Here is a 17,544-nt window from a genome sequence, read left to right on the forward strand (position 1 = left end):
TGAAAGAGCAATTCAATAATGGTATGAATTTGGATATTAAGAAAAATTGAAAATATCCATTGTGATATATTCTTAAGATAGATTTTTAATTACTGATTTTATGCTTTTCTGCATTTTTCTAAAACTTTATAAAAAGTTTTTATTTTATAAGACTAGAAATTTGTCTTAACTTTGATTAAAAAAAAAACTATTTAGTTTCATTGCATATTGCTCATGTGCATACATTAAAAATTTATATTTATTTGCTGTACCAAAATTATAAGCTAGCAGACTTAAAACAACAACATTGAATGAGAAGGTTTTATGTAAGATTTTTTAAAAGTTTTAAACCAGTTTTATGTTCATTTATATATGTTTTGCACAATTATTTTCTGTGTTTTTTGCCTGTTCAAGCAGTTATTTAGGCTAAGTTGTGGTGTGCCCATTACCTAAGTCTGTAGTTTTTCAGTGAAGCAAAATTTGGTGGGGTCGTGTGTAAAATGAGTTAAATAAGCCAATCTTGTTCCATGAAAAAATTTCCTATCATAACAAATGAATAAGTATAGAAAGTTAAAGCAAATTTTTTCTCAAGCTTTAAACAACAAATAAAAATTGTGATTATTACAGAAGTTGTTCACAAACATTATTACTCTAATTATATATTACCAGGATAAGTTTTCATTATTTTATCCTTGTCTCTGTATACATCTCCACAAAACAGAAATTAATAATAACTGCTGCACTTGAAGTGAACTGAGAAAAAGAGCTTTGAAAAAAGCATGATTATTCAACTAACCTTTGGTTTCTTAGGGTTAAGTACAGACAATCACATCACAACATAACAATTAAATATGAGAAATGGTAATTGGATAGAATAAGTAAAAACTGCTTGTATTGAAAGTTCTGTTTTGCTCAGAAAATTTTCAGGAAGTCATAAGAACTAATGCTATCATTTGGAACACAAGAAATTAAAATCTGCAAATTAGAATTTATTTGTGTGAAATAAAATAAATAAATTCTTTAGGTGTTGTAGATTTCATTTTCTATAATCGTTTACTTCAATGATGCAATATTAACTTTGGAGCAAAATACCTCAAGGATGTGATAGTTAAATGATTATTCTTTCATTTAAGAGTTATGGGTGCTTGTCCTTATATTGTAAATATATATAAAAAAAAAAGGTCAAATTAGATCATTTATAAGAAATGTTATATTTAGAAAAGTTGAAATTCCGATACAAAAGGGTAGTATACATTTTTTAATTCCTCTTACATAATATCTTACAAGCCCTTCACAATATGACAAATAGCCTCCCATATCAATTATTTCATTCCAATTTTTCCCTTTATTCAATATCTTATATTCATTCATGTGTACATGTAACATTTTATAAACTTGCTGGGAGTAGGTTTAGTTTGCTAAGTTTAATTGTATTGGTTCATTATTGATGGTGAGTTTTATACTGGATGACTTATTTAAATTTCTTGTAATAATTATCAGTACTTTTTTGGGAAATTATTGATTCCCCTTTAAACTTGTATAAAGTGTCCTTAGGCAACCTGTACACAAGTCAGTCACCCTGTTAGAAAAATATAAAATTATCTTAAATAGAGCACAGAAAGATCAGAAGTTTTAAATGAATTGATTTCAAGGATATTCTAAAGTTCAAAAAGATTGCCTCTTAACTCTCTTTTCTTTAGAGAAAATAAAATGAGAGATCTTAACCTATAAGACAAACCTTACCTGGAGGCATTCTAGTAGCCCTCCTCTAAACATTTTCCAGTAAGTCAGAATCTTTTCTAAGATTGTGTAACCCTAGTTATACATAGTATTTAAAGTGAGATTTAATAAATGGTTTGTATTGAGAGGTAATTATCTTTTTTGACTTCTAATCAGCATGTGTATTAATTAATACACACTAAAATTTTGTCAGTTGCACTACTAAGAACTGATTTGGTGGATTGAGTGGAAGAACTACTACTATGTCAAGATCTATGTCCTTAGTCACACAATTAAGTTAATTCCAATCTATATTAAATTTGCAATTTAAATTATGATAAACAAGTTAAACAATACTAGATGTAGTGTGGTAGTAGAAAGAGCCCATTTTAATTTTACTCTAGAGCAGGTACCTAACTTGATTAATAAATATCATCAATTATGAGCACTGATTACACCAGTTGGTGTCACGTGAAATAATCAATCAACCAAAATTATGGTTAAATTGATTATTGTTACATAACTGTTCAGTTAATTGAAATTGTTTTGATTATTCAAACTATCCAAGTAATTGAAATATTTGAGTTGTTTTTTTTGTTATGTTTGATTAATTTAAGATTATTCACCTTAATCATTTAGTGTTTGCAATTCCTACTGTTTTTGATTATTCCAATTTCTAAGTCTTATGCAAGAACAATCAATTAATTGAATGTCATTGATTAGTAAATTCAATAATTAACTGATTATCAAATTCCACTAATCTCCCAGCTTTACTGAACTCCATTAATATCATTTTACTTTCTCCCATTCAACCACACTGAAATCCAGTTAAATAACCTATCCCAACTCTTACTATTAATAAATAAGCAACATAATGTTAAGAGTAGTTGAAAATGGTAGCTAAATGTATGAAAAAATTTTTGTTTATAACCAGTTGTGCCCATATATATATTTTATAACAGTGTTTTAACTTGAATTAGTGATACATGTGTGCAACTAACGTTGATTATTAACGTCAGAAATATGTTAATAGTTATTGATATTTCACAATTCTGCATGCTTTAGAATAACCAGTTTTAAACTCTGTGGTAGCAGATATTTTCAATTTGATAATTACACACACACACACACACACACACACACACACACACACACATTGTAGGTCCACATTGCATTAGTTGTTTTTTAATTTAAAACTTGTTTTTAATTGATGCAAATTTAAAAATTTTAAATATTCATGTGACAAAGAGGTTAGACTTGGCATCCACTGACTGCATCAGTAATGCATATTTGTAATATTTTTCTAAATAACTTTCACAATAACAGTTAGTGCATGTAAATTTAATACTACAATAAGTACATAGTATAGTATACTTGTTGAAAGTGACAAAAGTCTGGTAGACTCTAAAAGTCCCTACTCTTAATTGCTGTCAAACTTGTGTAAATGTGTGAATAGTTTACTCTGTGTACCCTTGAAAAAGTAGCAAATCAGAATGAAAGAGGGCACTAAGTTAAGATTTAATTTTCTGTAGGAGGATAACTAAAAATGTGCAGATACATTATAATGGAACTTTTGTGTGTGCTATAAATATTTAATATTCTTAACCAGAAAAACACAACAACTGTGCACCAAAATGAACAGAAAATGTTTTTTTGAACTGAAGTCTCACTTTACAGAGTAAACATGGAATTCTAGAGAAAGCTGTGAAATATATCAACTATCTTAGAGAAACCAATGAAAATCTTCTGTTGGATAAATGCACTGAAGTGCAAGGTGAGTTCGTATAAAGAACCCTCACAATTTTGTGTCTCAAGTTAATACAAAGTTAGATGTTTTTAAATGAAAAATTGAATATTAAATATGACTATCAACATTAATAACATTTTGATCGACATTGTGATTAAATTTTTATTAACAAAACAAAAATAGTTTATCATGTATGTTGTTATCTTTGTTTTTACTAGCACTCATCTCTGTTCTATGTAATCAATTATTACAAATAATGTTTTATACGCAAACCACCTATACTGACAGGATTTTCTTCTTTTTTAATGAATTGTGCCTATTTTTAATTTTAATCTGATAATTTTAAAGTTTAAACTCTGCATGTGAATAAAGTTATTTAAAATTGTGTGATTAAATTGTTTTTCCAGTCTTTGGTAAATTTAATTATTTATGGATGCTTTTGAAATAAAGTTCCAGTTACCAAACATTGTATCTGTAGGTTATAGTGCTATTGTATAAAAATATTTGTTGACCAATTTTAATGAAAATGATATATAAATCACCACTGTAGAGGATGTTTTTATTTTTTAGCATTATAAAAGTAAATTCAATATAAATGTTTTTCTTTTCACAGAAGGAAGATCTTTCGTATTACATTATAATTTAGCTTCATTTTTATATATTTTATTGGTGAATAAACCTTTGAGTACTTCTTGATCAAATAAAGAATTGTTTTTATAGACCAGTTTTAATTACAAAAAATATAGTAGGGCATATTAGTATTCAAGCTTTTGTGAATCTCTGTGTAGAGACTTGATTAGGTCTTGGCAAACTGAAGAAGAAAGGCAGAGATGAAAAGATAAGTGTTTTATAATATGTGACTGGAGAGACTGTTGAACATAGGGAGAAAGTTTTTAGACATTATGTTGTGAGAGGCACTTTCAGAGAAGAATCTTGAGCCACACATTAAATGTGTAGCAGTTCTGTGATAATACATGTTTATCACAATGTTTTAGAATTAAGTTTCCTGAATAGTGTTTGTGTGTATGTGTGTTATATAACACTTTATAGTAACAATTATACAAGTAAATAGTGTCATTTGTTAGCTACCACAAGGAAGTAAAGTTGAAGTGCCTACAACCACCTATATCTTTCTTCTTCTTTCTTCACTATATACATTTAATGTACATTACTTGTTTGTGTATGCTCAGTAGAAAACTTATTTTTGATATTGAGATTAATATTAACATTCGTTTACTGGCTTGTTGTGCAACAATGCCTTTAGGCTTACTTTGGTACCAATACTGCCTGAGGTAAATATGATGCTGCATCAGTAAGATTATTATAAACAGACTTCAAGTGATCCTTCTCAGATGTTAAGTGGCATAATAAAACTTCTTGTAATTTTTACTGTGAAGAAAACAAACAAAAAAACTTTTATTGAAACCTGAAGAAAGAATGACTTCTAAAAATGGTAGTTTGCCTTTTATAATGTATTCTTTCAACTTTTATAAAATTAAAATGATTGGTCAGTGTGTTGCTATAAACTATTCCAATACTAGCTCAAAGCATAGGCCATTTTACTTTATAAAGGACTTGAAACTGAAAGCAGAGTGAATGACATAAGTTACAAACATACAAGCTTCTTTATTCAAATAATTCAGTTTACTGGTTTCAGAGAAAGTTATTATGACAGCTGTAATCATTGTGGATGGGAAATATACATCCCAGTTACAGTGAATTGGTTAAATACAAAGTAAAAGTTTTCTCAAGTTAAATGTTAATAAAACACTACAAAAAATGTCTAAGAATTTCCTCTGACACACAGAATCCTACCTTAGATTTCACTACAAAGCTCTAAAAATGCTTTAAACTTTATACATGAAGCATACATTACACACTTCACTTAAATGTAAGCAACATCCTACACATGAGTGTCAAAGAATATCCTCAGTGAAATACAATATTCTAACTTGGATTTTATTATAAAGCCTCAAAAATACTTTAAAACTCTGTGGAGTAACTGCTACAGTAATTTATGTATGTGTAGATCAAAATTGCTATATGCTACTCTACTTTGTGCTTATTGTAAAGGAACTATTAGTTCCTTTGCTTAAGACAAGTGCAACTTAAGTGAATGAGTTACATTTAAGAACCAGGATAGGTTTTCACTGTAAATGAAAATTGAAAGTAAAATATTACTTCAGAGTAATTGAAAGGTTTCTGCAAAAATACATGAAGAAGCAGAGAACAAAGACTAGCAGAAGTCTTGAATGTAGGGGCATCTCACTTAAAGTTAAGATATACTGGAGGATGCAAACACAGAAACCTGTCTTAAATGTCCACCAGTGACACAGCAGTATGTCTGTGGTGGACTTACTGTGCTAGAAATCTGGTTTCAATACCTGTGGTGGGAAGAGCACAGATAGCCCATTGTGTAGCTTTGTTTAAACTAGAAAAGAAACTGCAGTAAACCTGTAATAGTAATGAAAAATGTGTAAAATCCACTGCCTCAAGCCCAAACGCAGATTTAAATATATCATTAATCTCTAAAGTTTCTAATACAAGAAGGCACTCATTGGTTTATGGTAGATCAACTGACCAATGGGCAGTGAAGATCAAGAATGATTCTATTTACAACTGTTACCCAATTTGCCAATAAGAACAACTTGGATCACTCATTGAAAAAAAAAAAGTTATTCCTGTAAGAAAATTAGATAAACAGGCAGTCTTTCTTCTCACCCAGCTTGCCATGTAAAGAACGTTAGTAACTTACTTGAGTGATTCTGTGTTTCAAAGAGTAACTATAAAAACAACATAATTTTAAATTTTTTTACCTTTTTTAAACTAAAGTGGTGGAAAATAAATATTTTTCCATACTACAGATGTAAAAAAAAAAATCTCAAGAGCTAGGCATAATTTAACAAAACATTTTTAATGCATTCTAAATTATAATTCTTATATCAGTCCTGGTATCACCCTATTGTTTTTTGTCTTGATAGTTGATGATCTCATCTGTGGATTCTTCCTTTGGTGTCTTTAATTTCTCTCTTCTTTTTGGATCCTGTGTTGATTTGTGACTTGGAAAATTTCCATCAGAACACTTGTTTCATTCCTGTATTTGGGGTATGTTATTTCCTTGTATTCCATATGGTCTTTAGTCAGGATGGGGATGTAAATCATTGTAGTCAACTAGGTGTCTGTCTCATTGTTACACATAACTAATGCAAGTGATGTACTTTCAGATATATTTTCTTTCATTTTTTGCTGAGCAGTGAATCATTGATTATCTTTCATCAGCTGTTGGGCATTTTTCTTGGCAAGGTTTTTTATCTTTTTAAGTGGATGGGGACATCCACTTGCAATTTTATATGCTGTTTTATGAAACTTTGCCATCTTTTCATTCTAGTTCTGTTTAATTTGAAGATTCTGTGATGATGTGTTTCTAAAAGTGTATTTAAGTACAGAAAATTGAAGTGTAATATTTCAAATAAGTACTTCTTGCATAATGATCCTTTTCTCCCATTGGGCAGATGTTTCTGTATATTTTGAAGTGCTTCCTCTAGGGTATATTTTTATGTCAGATTATTAATTTGTTTTTGAATGTTGCAAAGCACAAACAGTAATTTTTGGGTGTTGAGCTTCAAAATAGATAGTATATGATTTTTAAAACTTCTGCAGTTGCTGTTCAAAATAAGTATGTATAACTTTTTTGATACAATGACTAGATAATTTTCTTTTTCATTAATATATATTCTTAAGAAGCCCATAACTTTAAGATTGTAAATATCTCACTCTTACTTAAGACTGTGCATTGTAGGAAGGAAAAATTACTGATAATCTATCTCTCTTTTTTTTTTTTTTGAAGTGGCAGAGATGAGACAGATGAAAAACCAAGTGATGGAACTTCAGGAACAGAATTCTTCTTATATCAAGCTTCTCAATGCAGCTTCTATTCCTTTAAACTCTACACCAGAAGAAATATGGAGTCAGCAACCAGGGAAGTACTCCAACAAGCTCACCTCAGAACAGGCCAGTGCCTTAATTGATCATTTTGAAAAAAAGAAAAAATTAAATGGTTTGCTAAAACTTAATACCAAAGAGAAGTCATCAGGTAATGAAAATAATAGTGTTAGTACCAAAATTGCAAAGAATGGTTTTTTAAATAACAGTTCTTCAGCTTCTGATGTTGACACAATTATTCCAGCACTAGATTCTGAGAACACCAATGTTGAATATGTAGGTGATATAAGCAGTTCTACAACATCTAATGAGTTAGGAGCTGAAGATGCTCATCAGGTGACCACAGGTATAACTTCATTGTTCTCTGGAAGTGAGACAAGCACGTCAGCAAAAACAACAGGAAGTATATCCTGTGTGGGTACGTTAGTTAAAAGCAGGGTTGAGGTAACCCAGTCTCAAACTCCAAATACCATTTTGTGTGACACAAATAAACAAAGCTTGTGTTCTACTGGTGTGGCATCTACAATCATAAACCAAAGTGCTACAGTATCTTCTGTCTCTGTTTTACCACTTCAGGTATCATTGGCAGCTTCTCACATGTCGGAGATGAAAAAAACTGTAGATTCATGTAATGTTCAGTTGGCTACACAACAGCAAGTCATTGTTGTCAATGGGAAGAATATTCCATTATTGCAAAAAAATGTTCCTGGTCACTCAGTACAAAGTAGTAGCTTCACTGTGGCACCTCATCCAGATGCTTATGAACTACAAGTAAGACAGCAGATTGGTTTAGCTGCCAGTTGTACCATTGATGAAACAACATATAATGAAACATTTCCACAACAAGTCTCATCAGAAACATTAACTCTGCCAGTGCCTACTACATCTGTGATTAGTACAAGTGTTCTTGGAAATTGTGTTCCTTCTGTCACATTCTCTCCATCATTTGCATCCTCTTGTAACGAGATCCGTCCGCCAAACAATAGTTCATTAATTTGCCCTTCTCAAGTGCATTTTAGTTCCTCTCTCATGAATTCTCAACAGATTCCAGTGAGTTGTGTAAATGGATATATGTCAGGTTTTAACTCTACTTTACCTACTTTGCAGCCTAGTCTTCAGCAGGTTTCCCAGACAGGTCATGTCCAGACACCTACAGAAGTATCAGCTCAAAATACACCATATCCCTGTGGTCTTCTGAATCAGTCTGTAGTTCAACCTGGTGGTTTCTTTGGAGGTCAGCACCTCATTCTAAATCAGCAGGGCCAAGTAATATCAATAAGTGGGAATCCTCTTTTGACAACTGCAGGAGGAGTTCAGCCACAAGCTATGCTACCATCTGCTCTCATTCTTCCAAATGGACAAATTATTCCAGTTGTAAGCCAGCCATCTGTAGTGTATGCAGGTCCTCCAGGTGGAGTTAATGGTAACATTATGCTGACTCCTTCTGGAGCAACCACAAACATGCCTATTGCACCAGTTGTATCTACAGGTTTGTCTACAGATGCTAGTGCTTGTAGCATGGTAGCAAATAACATGCTTTGTGCTATATCTGGTAGTTTAGCTAATAATGACATGAATCAGCAGTCTATGTTACCAGTCACTCATGGGCAGTGTTTTTCTAGTTCAAGTGTTACTGGACCGGTACCTCAGAAATTACTTGGAAAAAGCACATATCCAACAAGTTTGAGTAAAAATGGCAGAGCAAAAGAAACTTGTAATACTACAGTTGAAAGCATGCCACAAAAAACAGTTAGTGCAAAATCCCAGTCTGGAAAATCCAAGAAGACTGTGACAGTAACTGGGGATAAAGATCCAGTTTTCAAAGTTCAGAATTCAAAATGTAGTACTGTGGGAACAAGTAAGGCTTCTAAAAATTCTCAAAGAGCAATTAGACCCAAGCCTGCTCTAAGACAAGAATATTCTCCTGCATGTAGTTCTAGTCATACAGTTAGTTCTGCAGCAAAACCACAAGTAATGCCATTATTTAGTGGCAGTGGTGTTTCGTTGTCGCATGAAACGGTCACTGTAAGTAGCTCCTCTTCAGTTCTGTTAGATACCATATGCTTGGATGGAAGTTTAGATTCATCTGTTATATCAACTAACAACCACTCTCAGTCTCAGCCTTCCTGTAATGGAGATAGAGTTTCAGAGTGTATAACTGAAGAAATTAATAGTACTAGCTCTTCTGAAAGCCAACCACTTCTGTCTTGTTCAGATTTGTCAGCTTCTCAGCCACACAATACCACTACTGACATTTTGGCCAAAGCGACAGAATCAATATTTTCTAATTGTATAGAAGAGTTATCATCGGACATTCAAGATTTTGGAGAGACTTCATCTTTGAATAATACAACAGAACAAACAACAAGTCAGTGTGAAGAAAATAATGAAAATGCTAATGTGAAATGCTCTTCAAGAAATTCACCAGAGGAACAAAGTTATCCCTCTGAGAATAAATGCAGCATACAGGAGTCTTCAAGAACCAAACAGCTGTCAACACAAGGTGCAGATATGTTTAGTTCTTTAAATAAAAATATATTAGAACATGATGTAGCAGATAGTAAAAATAATTCTAGTGAGGAAGCTCAAAATGTCCTTGAAACAAAAGAAACTAAAAACATTCAAAATGCTACAAATGAAAATGGAAAAAGAACTTTTAGTGAAATCCCAGTTAATGCGGAAATTTGTTCTTCTAATCAAAATACACCACCTGCAAAAAAGTCCAGATCAGAAACTGAACTTGGAACAGAGAAGACTGATATTCAGTCAAATAATGCAGAAGTAAATGAAAGTAATAATGTACAAGTATTTGAACATCCTTTGGAGCAATTGCCTACTAACAACAAACATTTAGAGGAAATTACACTAAAAAAAACCCTGAAAACGTTGCTGGTAATAACCAGAAGCAGCAAGAAGTACATGTAAATTCAAGTCTTGCTTGTACGAAAAACACATCAGTTACTGAAACTTCTTTAATAAATAATGAAATTACAGTTTCTAGTTCTTTTTGTTCTGTTCCAGAAGTCAGAAGTTATGCAGTTCCTGAGCTAACTGAAATACGTTGTGCTTCAAATCATGATAATTCTTCTGAATTGCCAGCTTTACTATTAGGAAATATAACAGAAGATAGTGATGCTCCTTCTTCATTAAACAGTGGGTCAGACCCAAATTTACCTTTCCTAACTCTCTCACCATCTGAACATTTCAGTTTGGATTTGCATGGTAAAGAAACTTCAAACAACAATCACAATATGTTTAACTTGCATGTGTTGTCTGCTTCATATCAAAATTCTAGAAACAATTCTGAAAAAAGTAACCACGTAACTTCTTCAAAGATGGTAAATGAAATAAGTAAAAAACAAAATACAGTATCAGAGTCTTTTTCAGTTATTCCAAATAATTTTAACAATCTTCAAACTTTATCAAGTACTGTAGAATGTTCTTTGCCAAAGGAACATTTTAATACTGCAAATAATTCAAATTCAAGTACAAATGTCACTTACTACCAATCCACTGATCAGAAGTATGTATCAAAGACAGCATCTTCAAATTCTTTTGTAACAAATGGTAAAGTATCAAAAGAGAGCTCTGTCTCAAATATTTTCACAGGATCTTCTGATCTATCAGTTTCATCTCCAAATAATATTTCAGTACCTCAACTGCCTGAAATGAGTTGTCATGATTCTAACCCTCCACCATTACTGTCAAGAGTTTTTGTGTCAAAGGATAAGTCACAAAATTCAGTAGAAACATTGGAGTCACCATCATCACTATCTTCTCCAGGTTTTTCTTCTCAAACACCACCAGCTGCCAACCAGTCTTCTAAAGATCAAAACATTCATTCTAAAATTTTGTCTCCTTGCAAACCAGATACACCTTGCACACAAAAACAGCAAAATTCATCAAGTAGGCTTAGACAAAGACCTGACAGTGTACTTAATGGATCAAAGCTCAGTTCTTTGAAAGCATCTAAAGTATCATCCATTTCCAAAATTGTTCCTTCTCCAGACACTCACGCACTAATACCTGTTCCTCTTACTGCAGCTATGTCCAATGATTCCTTTACAAGCGAGCCAGCTACCTTGCAAGGAAATCCATCACTGTCTTGCTATTCAGCAGAATCTCTGATTGGAAGCGCTTCACCAGTTGTTTCAAGTTCTGTTATACCTGCTACATCTGGATCATCATTTACAACATTAAGTTTCTCAAGAGCTCATTCTCTCAGTTCACATATACCTGTACAGTGTACACCTTCAGAACAATGTATAACAAGAACTCTTTCATACTCTGCAGAAAGTCTTATACATTCACAAGCACCGAATAATAAAAGGCGAGACAATCGTCAAAGAAGTTTGAGACAAGTATCTCACTCTGGGCAAATGAATAATAATCACATGTTTCAAGACACACAGCAACATGCATTTAAAAAATCTTTTCTATCTGCTCTATCGCAAGGAAATTCAACTAATTTTACTTTCAATTCTCCTTCAGAAATTCATCATGAATGTACCCCTTTCTTACAAGTTTCATCACAGTCTTCACAGTCATCTTCACCAAGGGCTGCTTCTAATTTCACATTTCAAAGAAATTCATCAGCAACTAATGCACACTCCAACAGTGTCAGCAATGACATGGCACAGCAAGAAATGCAGAATTGTAGTTTTGGATCAAATACTCATAGTTTTGTTCCTCAGCATGCTTGCTCGTTATCATCACAGCTTTCTTCAAATCCTCCGTTTCAATCTGGAGGAAGTTGCCCACCTCCAGTCACTCCTCAGCCATATTCAGATTTTTCAATTAGTCTAGGAAATGGTGAAAATAACATTGTTGGAAACCCAGTGTATCATCGGAGTGTAACCAATGCCACCAACGTTAATACACCTTTTTCAGCTTGTTTGCAAAACTTGCAGGGAAACAATCTCACTAGTAATGCCTCTTTTCAGAACCAAAGAGAAAATTTTTTGCCTAATGCAAATGTACCATCAGGGCATACTGGACCTTTTTTCCAAATGCCAGATCCAAATTTTGCAGTTCTTACAAATTCATCATCCTTGTCAGACCACCCTCATTCAGGAACTAATTTAGGCATAACTTCTTTCCTAGGAAATTGTCCACAATCAACACAGAGCCATTTAAGTAATAATTTTTTCCCAGGACATTTTATACCAGGAATAAGTGATCAAAAGAGTGAAACTTCCATCCAGAGAGTAACTCATGGTATTTCTTTTCTTGATGAAATGAACAAACAAGCACCAAAAGAGTCAAGGATTTCATCTCAATCGAGAACTCCAGGTCCTGGACAAAACAAGCAAAATACATCAAAAAATAAGGGTTCAAGAAAAGCTAAGCAACAAGTTTCAGTAGAACATCCATCTTTGCACACGTTACCTGTTTTTGATGGTAATCACAATACAAATGTTGTACCATATCTTCAAGCACCTGAACTGTCAGCTGCAAGACATGATACCATCCCTTATGCTGGCAGCCGATGCATTGGCATTTCAAAAAAGTCTAATAGCCCAGCTTCATCTCATTTACCGAAACATTCACTAAAAAATGACCATAGTGGCCAAAATAGTAAGACAGATATTGGAAATGCAAACCACTTCTTCAGATCACACTCTCAGAATTCTTTAAATCTAAATTTCCAAAGTCCAAGATTTGGCATGAATGCTTTTCACCAATTACCAGTTACATCTTCAACCAATATTAGATCTTCAAATACTATGGGTTCTCAAAACAGCAACTTATGCAACCATCATGTGTCCAACTTTAATTTGAGTAACATTATCCCTGATATTAATAATTCTTCTGCAGACAGTGTTGGATTTTCTCCCATTAAATTTAATGCATCAGTCTATATTCCTCCTCTTTCAGCACAAGCTCAAGTCCAGTCATCCAATGACACTAATGGTATAGGACATTCTGGTCCATACCAGAATAATCATGCACCACCACCTCTGTACCATGGAAGGACCCATCCATCTGTGATACACAATAGCATGAGCTTTAATACATTTTTGGGACATAATCCCCACAGTTTTGATGGGCGACCACCTGTTCAGATGTCCGTGGGAATGAATAGTAATGTAGCTCCTCCTACTCCTTTCCCTCCAGCTCATGGTCATCCACCGTCCTTTGGGAATATGATTCCCACACTAAATTTCTCCATGCATGACCAGTTATGAATGGTTAGCTTGTTTTTATGTTGCATATAATAAAGTGGCTACTAATAAAGACTTTTATCTTTATTTTAAATATTTTTATTAAGAGGTAATTAGTATTTTGTTGATTTGAGACTTAATTTTAAACAGTAGACTGGAGTGATAAAGTGTTTTAGGTATCTATATGTATGTCTTTTTTAATACAATTTTGTATGCATGTTGTGAAAATGCTTGTAAATGACTTGTACACATTGTATAGAAGAATCAATTTAATATATCAGTGCCAGTTTAAGAGTACATGTATGTATACGTTAACTTCTCTAGCACCGTATAATGTTTGTTAGCAATGTATAAAATAGATTACACTTGTATTATACAATTATTAAGCAATTAAATGATTAATATGTACAAATAATTTACATCATATCACAAGTTGTATGAAAATTCCAAGTATGTTGATGCTTTTGTGTTCATATGTAATATATTTTGGTAGAAAACTATTGTTTGCAGCAAAAAATCTCAAAACAACGTAAACTAATTTCAAAACCATATAGAAGATTCATATTTGCCTCTTTAGAATATTTTCTGTAAGTGATAAATTTTATATGTATATATGTATTATTTGACTATAGAAGTTTTTACTTGTTTGTATGACCAAATATTATTCTGTATTAAAGGAAAGTATGCAACTATTATCATCACAAAATGTTTTGAAATAAATAAATGTTTATTATAAAAATTAGCCAAGGATATGTTGTTGAGTTCACTCTTTTTTAGTAAGTTTTAAGCCATTGGAGTGGTGTTTAAGGAAAAATTTAGATTTAAGAAGTGTAAACATCTAATGTTGTCTTGCAAATTATCCCCAAGTATTGTCCAGTAATAATCAACTTTTTAAATTGTAAATTGATCAAAATGTGTAAACTGCCATCTTGAATAGTATTGCAGCCATTTTATTAGTTTTCAAAATATGCAGTAGGAGGTAAGAAAATGCAGTTCAATCACTGGAGTACAAAATTTTTTTTTAAACCTGTATATTGATGTAGGTACTATGAACTGAACCAACATGTACATCATTTAATAATGTTATTGTACATGTGTGTATAAATAGCTGCATTAAATTTATGTGAAGGCATTGTAATAGTTATGTTGCATGGAAAATACTACTTGAAACATGTGGTTTAATGTGTCAATACAGATGTACTTCACAAATTGGTGTAAAATTAATAAGTTCTGAAAAAAAAAAAAAAGATACTTGGAATTGTGATTCCAGGGTAAAATAATTACCACTGTAGAAAATACCTGCACTTTAATAGATGTAGTTATTCACTACATGTCAAATTTCTTTTAAATATTAATATGATTGGTTTAAAAATTAATATTATTTGGAAAGTGTATTTACTTTTTTCTGTGTATTGTAGCAAATGAGTGATTAAGTAATCCAGTAATCCAACCTGTGCCATCATTTTCTGAAGTATCTTTTACATATTCAAATATATATATGTGCAAAGTATTCCCACTTTTTAAAATAACTTACATTAATAAGGTATTTGCTTGTCCCCATTGATGTATTCTGGCTTGTGTGATAACTGAACATTTTGAATGTATAAACACAAATACTGGTAATCTGGAAATACTGACATTCTTGATGACTGACATTTGAATTCAACAATAAATATCAAATAGTTACTGAGGAATTAAGTTAAGTGTACATTTTTGCATCTTTAAATTTTACATTACATATTTTTGGTACAGCAGTTTTTGTAAATGTAAAATAAGTACTGGAACCTTTTTAGGTAATATGCTTAGTGTTTTAAATTTTAGTTTGATTAGAAATACCTTGAGGAAAGTAGACATACATTATAGGGTGAAAATGTACAGTGACGTATTTTTGTGTCATATGAACCACAATGATATTTCAAATTATTCATAAATGTAAAAAATACATTAGTTTGTTCTTAAACAATTTTGATGGAAAGTATAAAATTCTAGTTTTGATTTATTTACATTATTTGTAAGAATTTTGTGTTTGCTGCAGTTTGGCTATGCAAATGTTGTACATGTTTTATCATTGTACATATATTTATCAACAAAACCGTGATTGTTGGATTTAAAGTGCAGTTTGTTTTTTGTTTTGTTTTATCAGTCAGTGCAAGGTATATGGTTTGCTTATGTGTTGTCATGAATAAACTTCTATAATTTGTGTAATGATTCTTCTTACAATGTGTTTGGAATTTCTTTTATAAAGTTAAAAACAGAAATTATAAAAAATGGTGTATGTATGATTAAACACACGAAAAATAGAAAACCAGAATTATCTCTTTTTGCGTGGCACAATATGTTTGGAATTCTCTTCCAATTTTAAATTTTCTGTACTTTGTAAGAATAGTAACATTCTATTTACAGCCTTGTAACACATGTGTAAGAAACTTGAACATTTTCATTAATAATAATTAACTAGTAATCCTAATGGTAAACTATTTTTGGTGAAATAAACTAATAAAATAGATGGTTATTATCATTTCAATACTAAAACTGTATCCTCTTTACAAAGGTTAGGGTTAAAGGTATCTTTTCTAAAGTTTCACAATCCAAAACATATTTAGTTGTTGGACTTTTCAAAATTGTCAAGTAAATTAAGAGAACGATTAGTGTGAATCTATCCACTCAAGTAATGAACAAACTGTTTGTGTACCAAAGAAGGTTGAAGGTTTTTTTAGCTTTAATTTTTTGCTGAACAATCTCTGCATTTTAAGATGTGGGGATATTTATAACTTGTATTCAAAATACGTGTCTAATGATGCAAGCTTACCCAACAGGATTATGGAACAGCACTGAATATGAAAGTTACATTTAATTTGAGCTAGACATATTGTTGTTGTTTTTCACAGTTCATAACAAACTCAATATACTTCCTTAGTAACTAGTATTTTCTTAATATTAATACTAAAATATCTTTACAAATATTTTTCCAAGTTCCATTTATTTACAGAACTGATCAGAAGCTATTTTTTGTTTTTCAAATAATTGTACATAAATGCTCTATGAACAATCAAGGTTAATAAATTCACATTGAACAAAGTATATATTTTTAAGTAATTGGATTACATTGCTTAATAAAAGTTATTAAAAGAATGAAAAATCTCCTTGTGTATTATAGAACTAACTTTTTGTTAGGTCCGAGTTATCTTACATAAATCCATCAGTACTTTTTTTAATGCTCTAAGACATGCCAGCGTTAGCGTTCCAAGATTATGAATTATAGGGTTCAGTTTTAATATTTCGATAATTCTAGTATAAAAAGTGGCTGTGGGTACTGTTAATTAGCTGTCTACCTTCTACTTTTGTCAGTTCCAAATCAGGGAGAAATAAGCCAAATAACTCTGTGTGGCATTGTACAATGTATTATTGCTGTTAGAAAGAAGTTTTTACTAACTAAAGATTTTCAGCGTAAACGTATTTTTGTTATTCTATTCTGTTATTTTACTATGATTGTCAAGAAAATTTTGACTATAGCAGCTTGAATTAATATTTTACACATGGATAAATTACAATTTCATTACTTATTAGTCTTAGAATTAAGTACAAAATTAAACAATGGGCCATCTATGCTGTGCCCACCATGGGTATCGAAACTCGCTTTTTAGCGGTGTGAGTCTGCGGACATACTGCTGTGCTACTTAGGGGGCATTCATTACTTGATTTTGGATGCCATCAGGAATTCGCACAAATTAAAGAGGTTTGATGAACATTTTTAAGACGGCCCATCGGGAGCCAAGAGGTATCTTTACACTACAATTTGTTGAATACTAAAAGTAAGTTAAATCCGGAAACTCCGAAAGAGGATACTTTGGACGTATCTTGTCAGGACAAGTTTTCGTTTGTTTAAGTGAAATACAGCATCCTCAAGTCTCCATATTAGCTAGTACTAATATCTGTCTGCTGGGAGTAAATTCAATATATATCAATACAGCCACCTCAGTATCATTAGTTGCC

General features: G+C 31.8%; 1 protein-coding gene across 6 annotated transcripts in view; it reads left to right on the forward strand.

The window, feature by feature from the left end:
- LOC143236002 (uncharacterized) overlaps positions 1–14,291 on the forward strand; it is a 38,912-nt gene extending 24,621 nt beyond the window's left edge. For 2 of the 6 annotated variants that reach the window (XM_076474181.1, XM_076474180.1), the window contains 2 exons: positions 3,376–3,472; positions 7,293–10,312. In XM_076474181.1, coding sequence (XP_076330296.1) covers positions 3,376–3,472; positions 7,293–10,312 — 3,117 coding nt within the window. Of the gene's footprint in view, positions 1–3,307; positions 3,473–6,421; positions 6,551–7,292 lie in introns of those variants that run through there. The other 4 variants (XM_076474179.1, XM_076474182.1, XM_076474183.1 and 1 more) reach the window with 4 other exon arrangements.
- Positions 14,292–17,544: the final 3,253 nt, after the last annotated feature.

Source organism: Tachypleus tridentatus, chromosome 13 (genome assembly GCF_004210375.1).
Source record: "Tachypleus tridentatus isolate NWPU-2018 chromosome 13, ASM421037v1, whole genome shotgun sequence".
Classification (NCBI taxonomy): domain Eukaryota; kingdom Metazoa; phylum Arthropoda; class Merostomata; order Xiphosura; family Limulidae; genus Tachypleus; species Tachypleus tridentatus.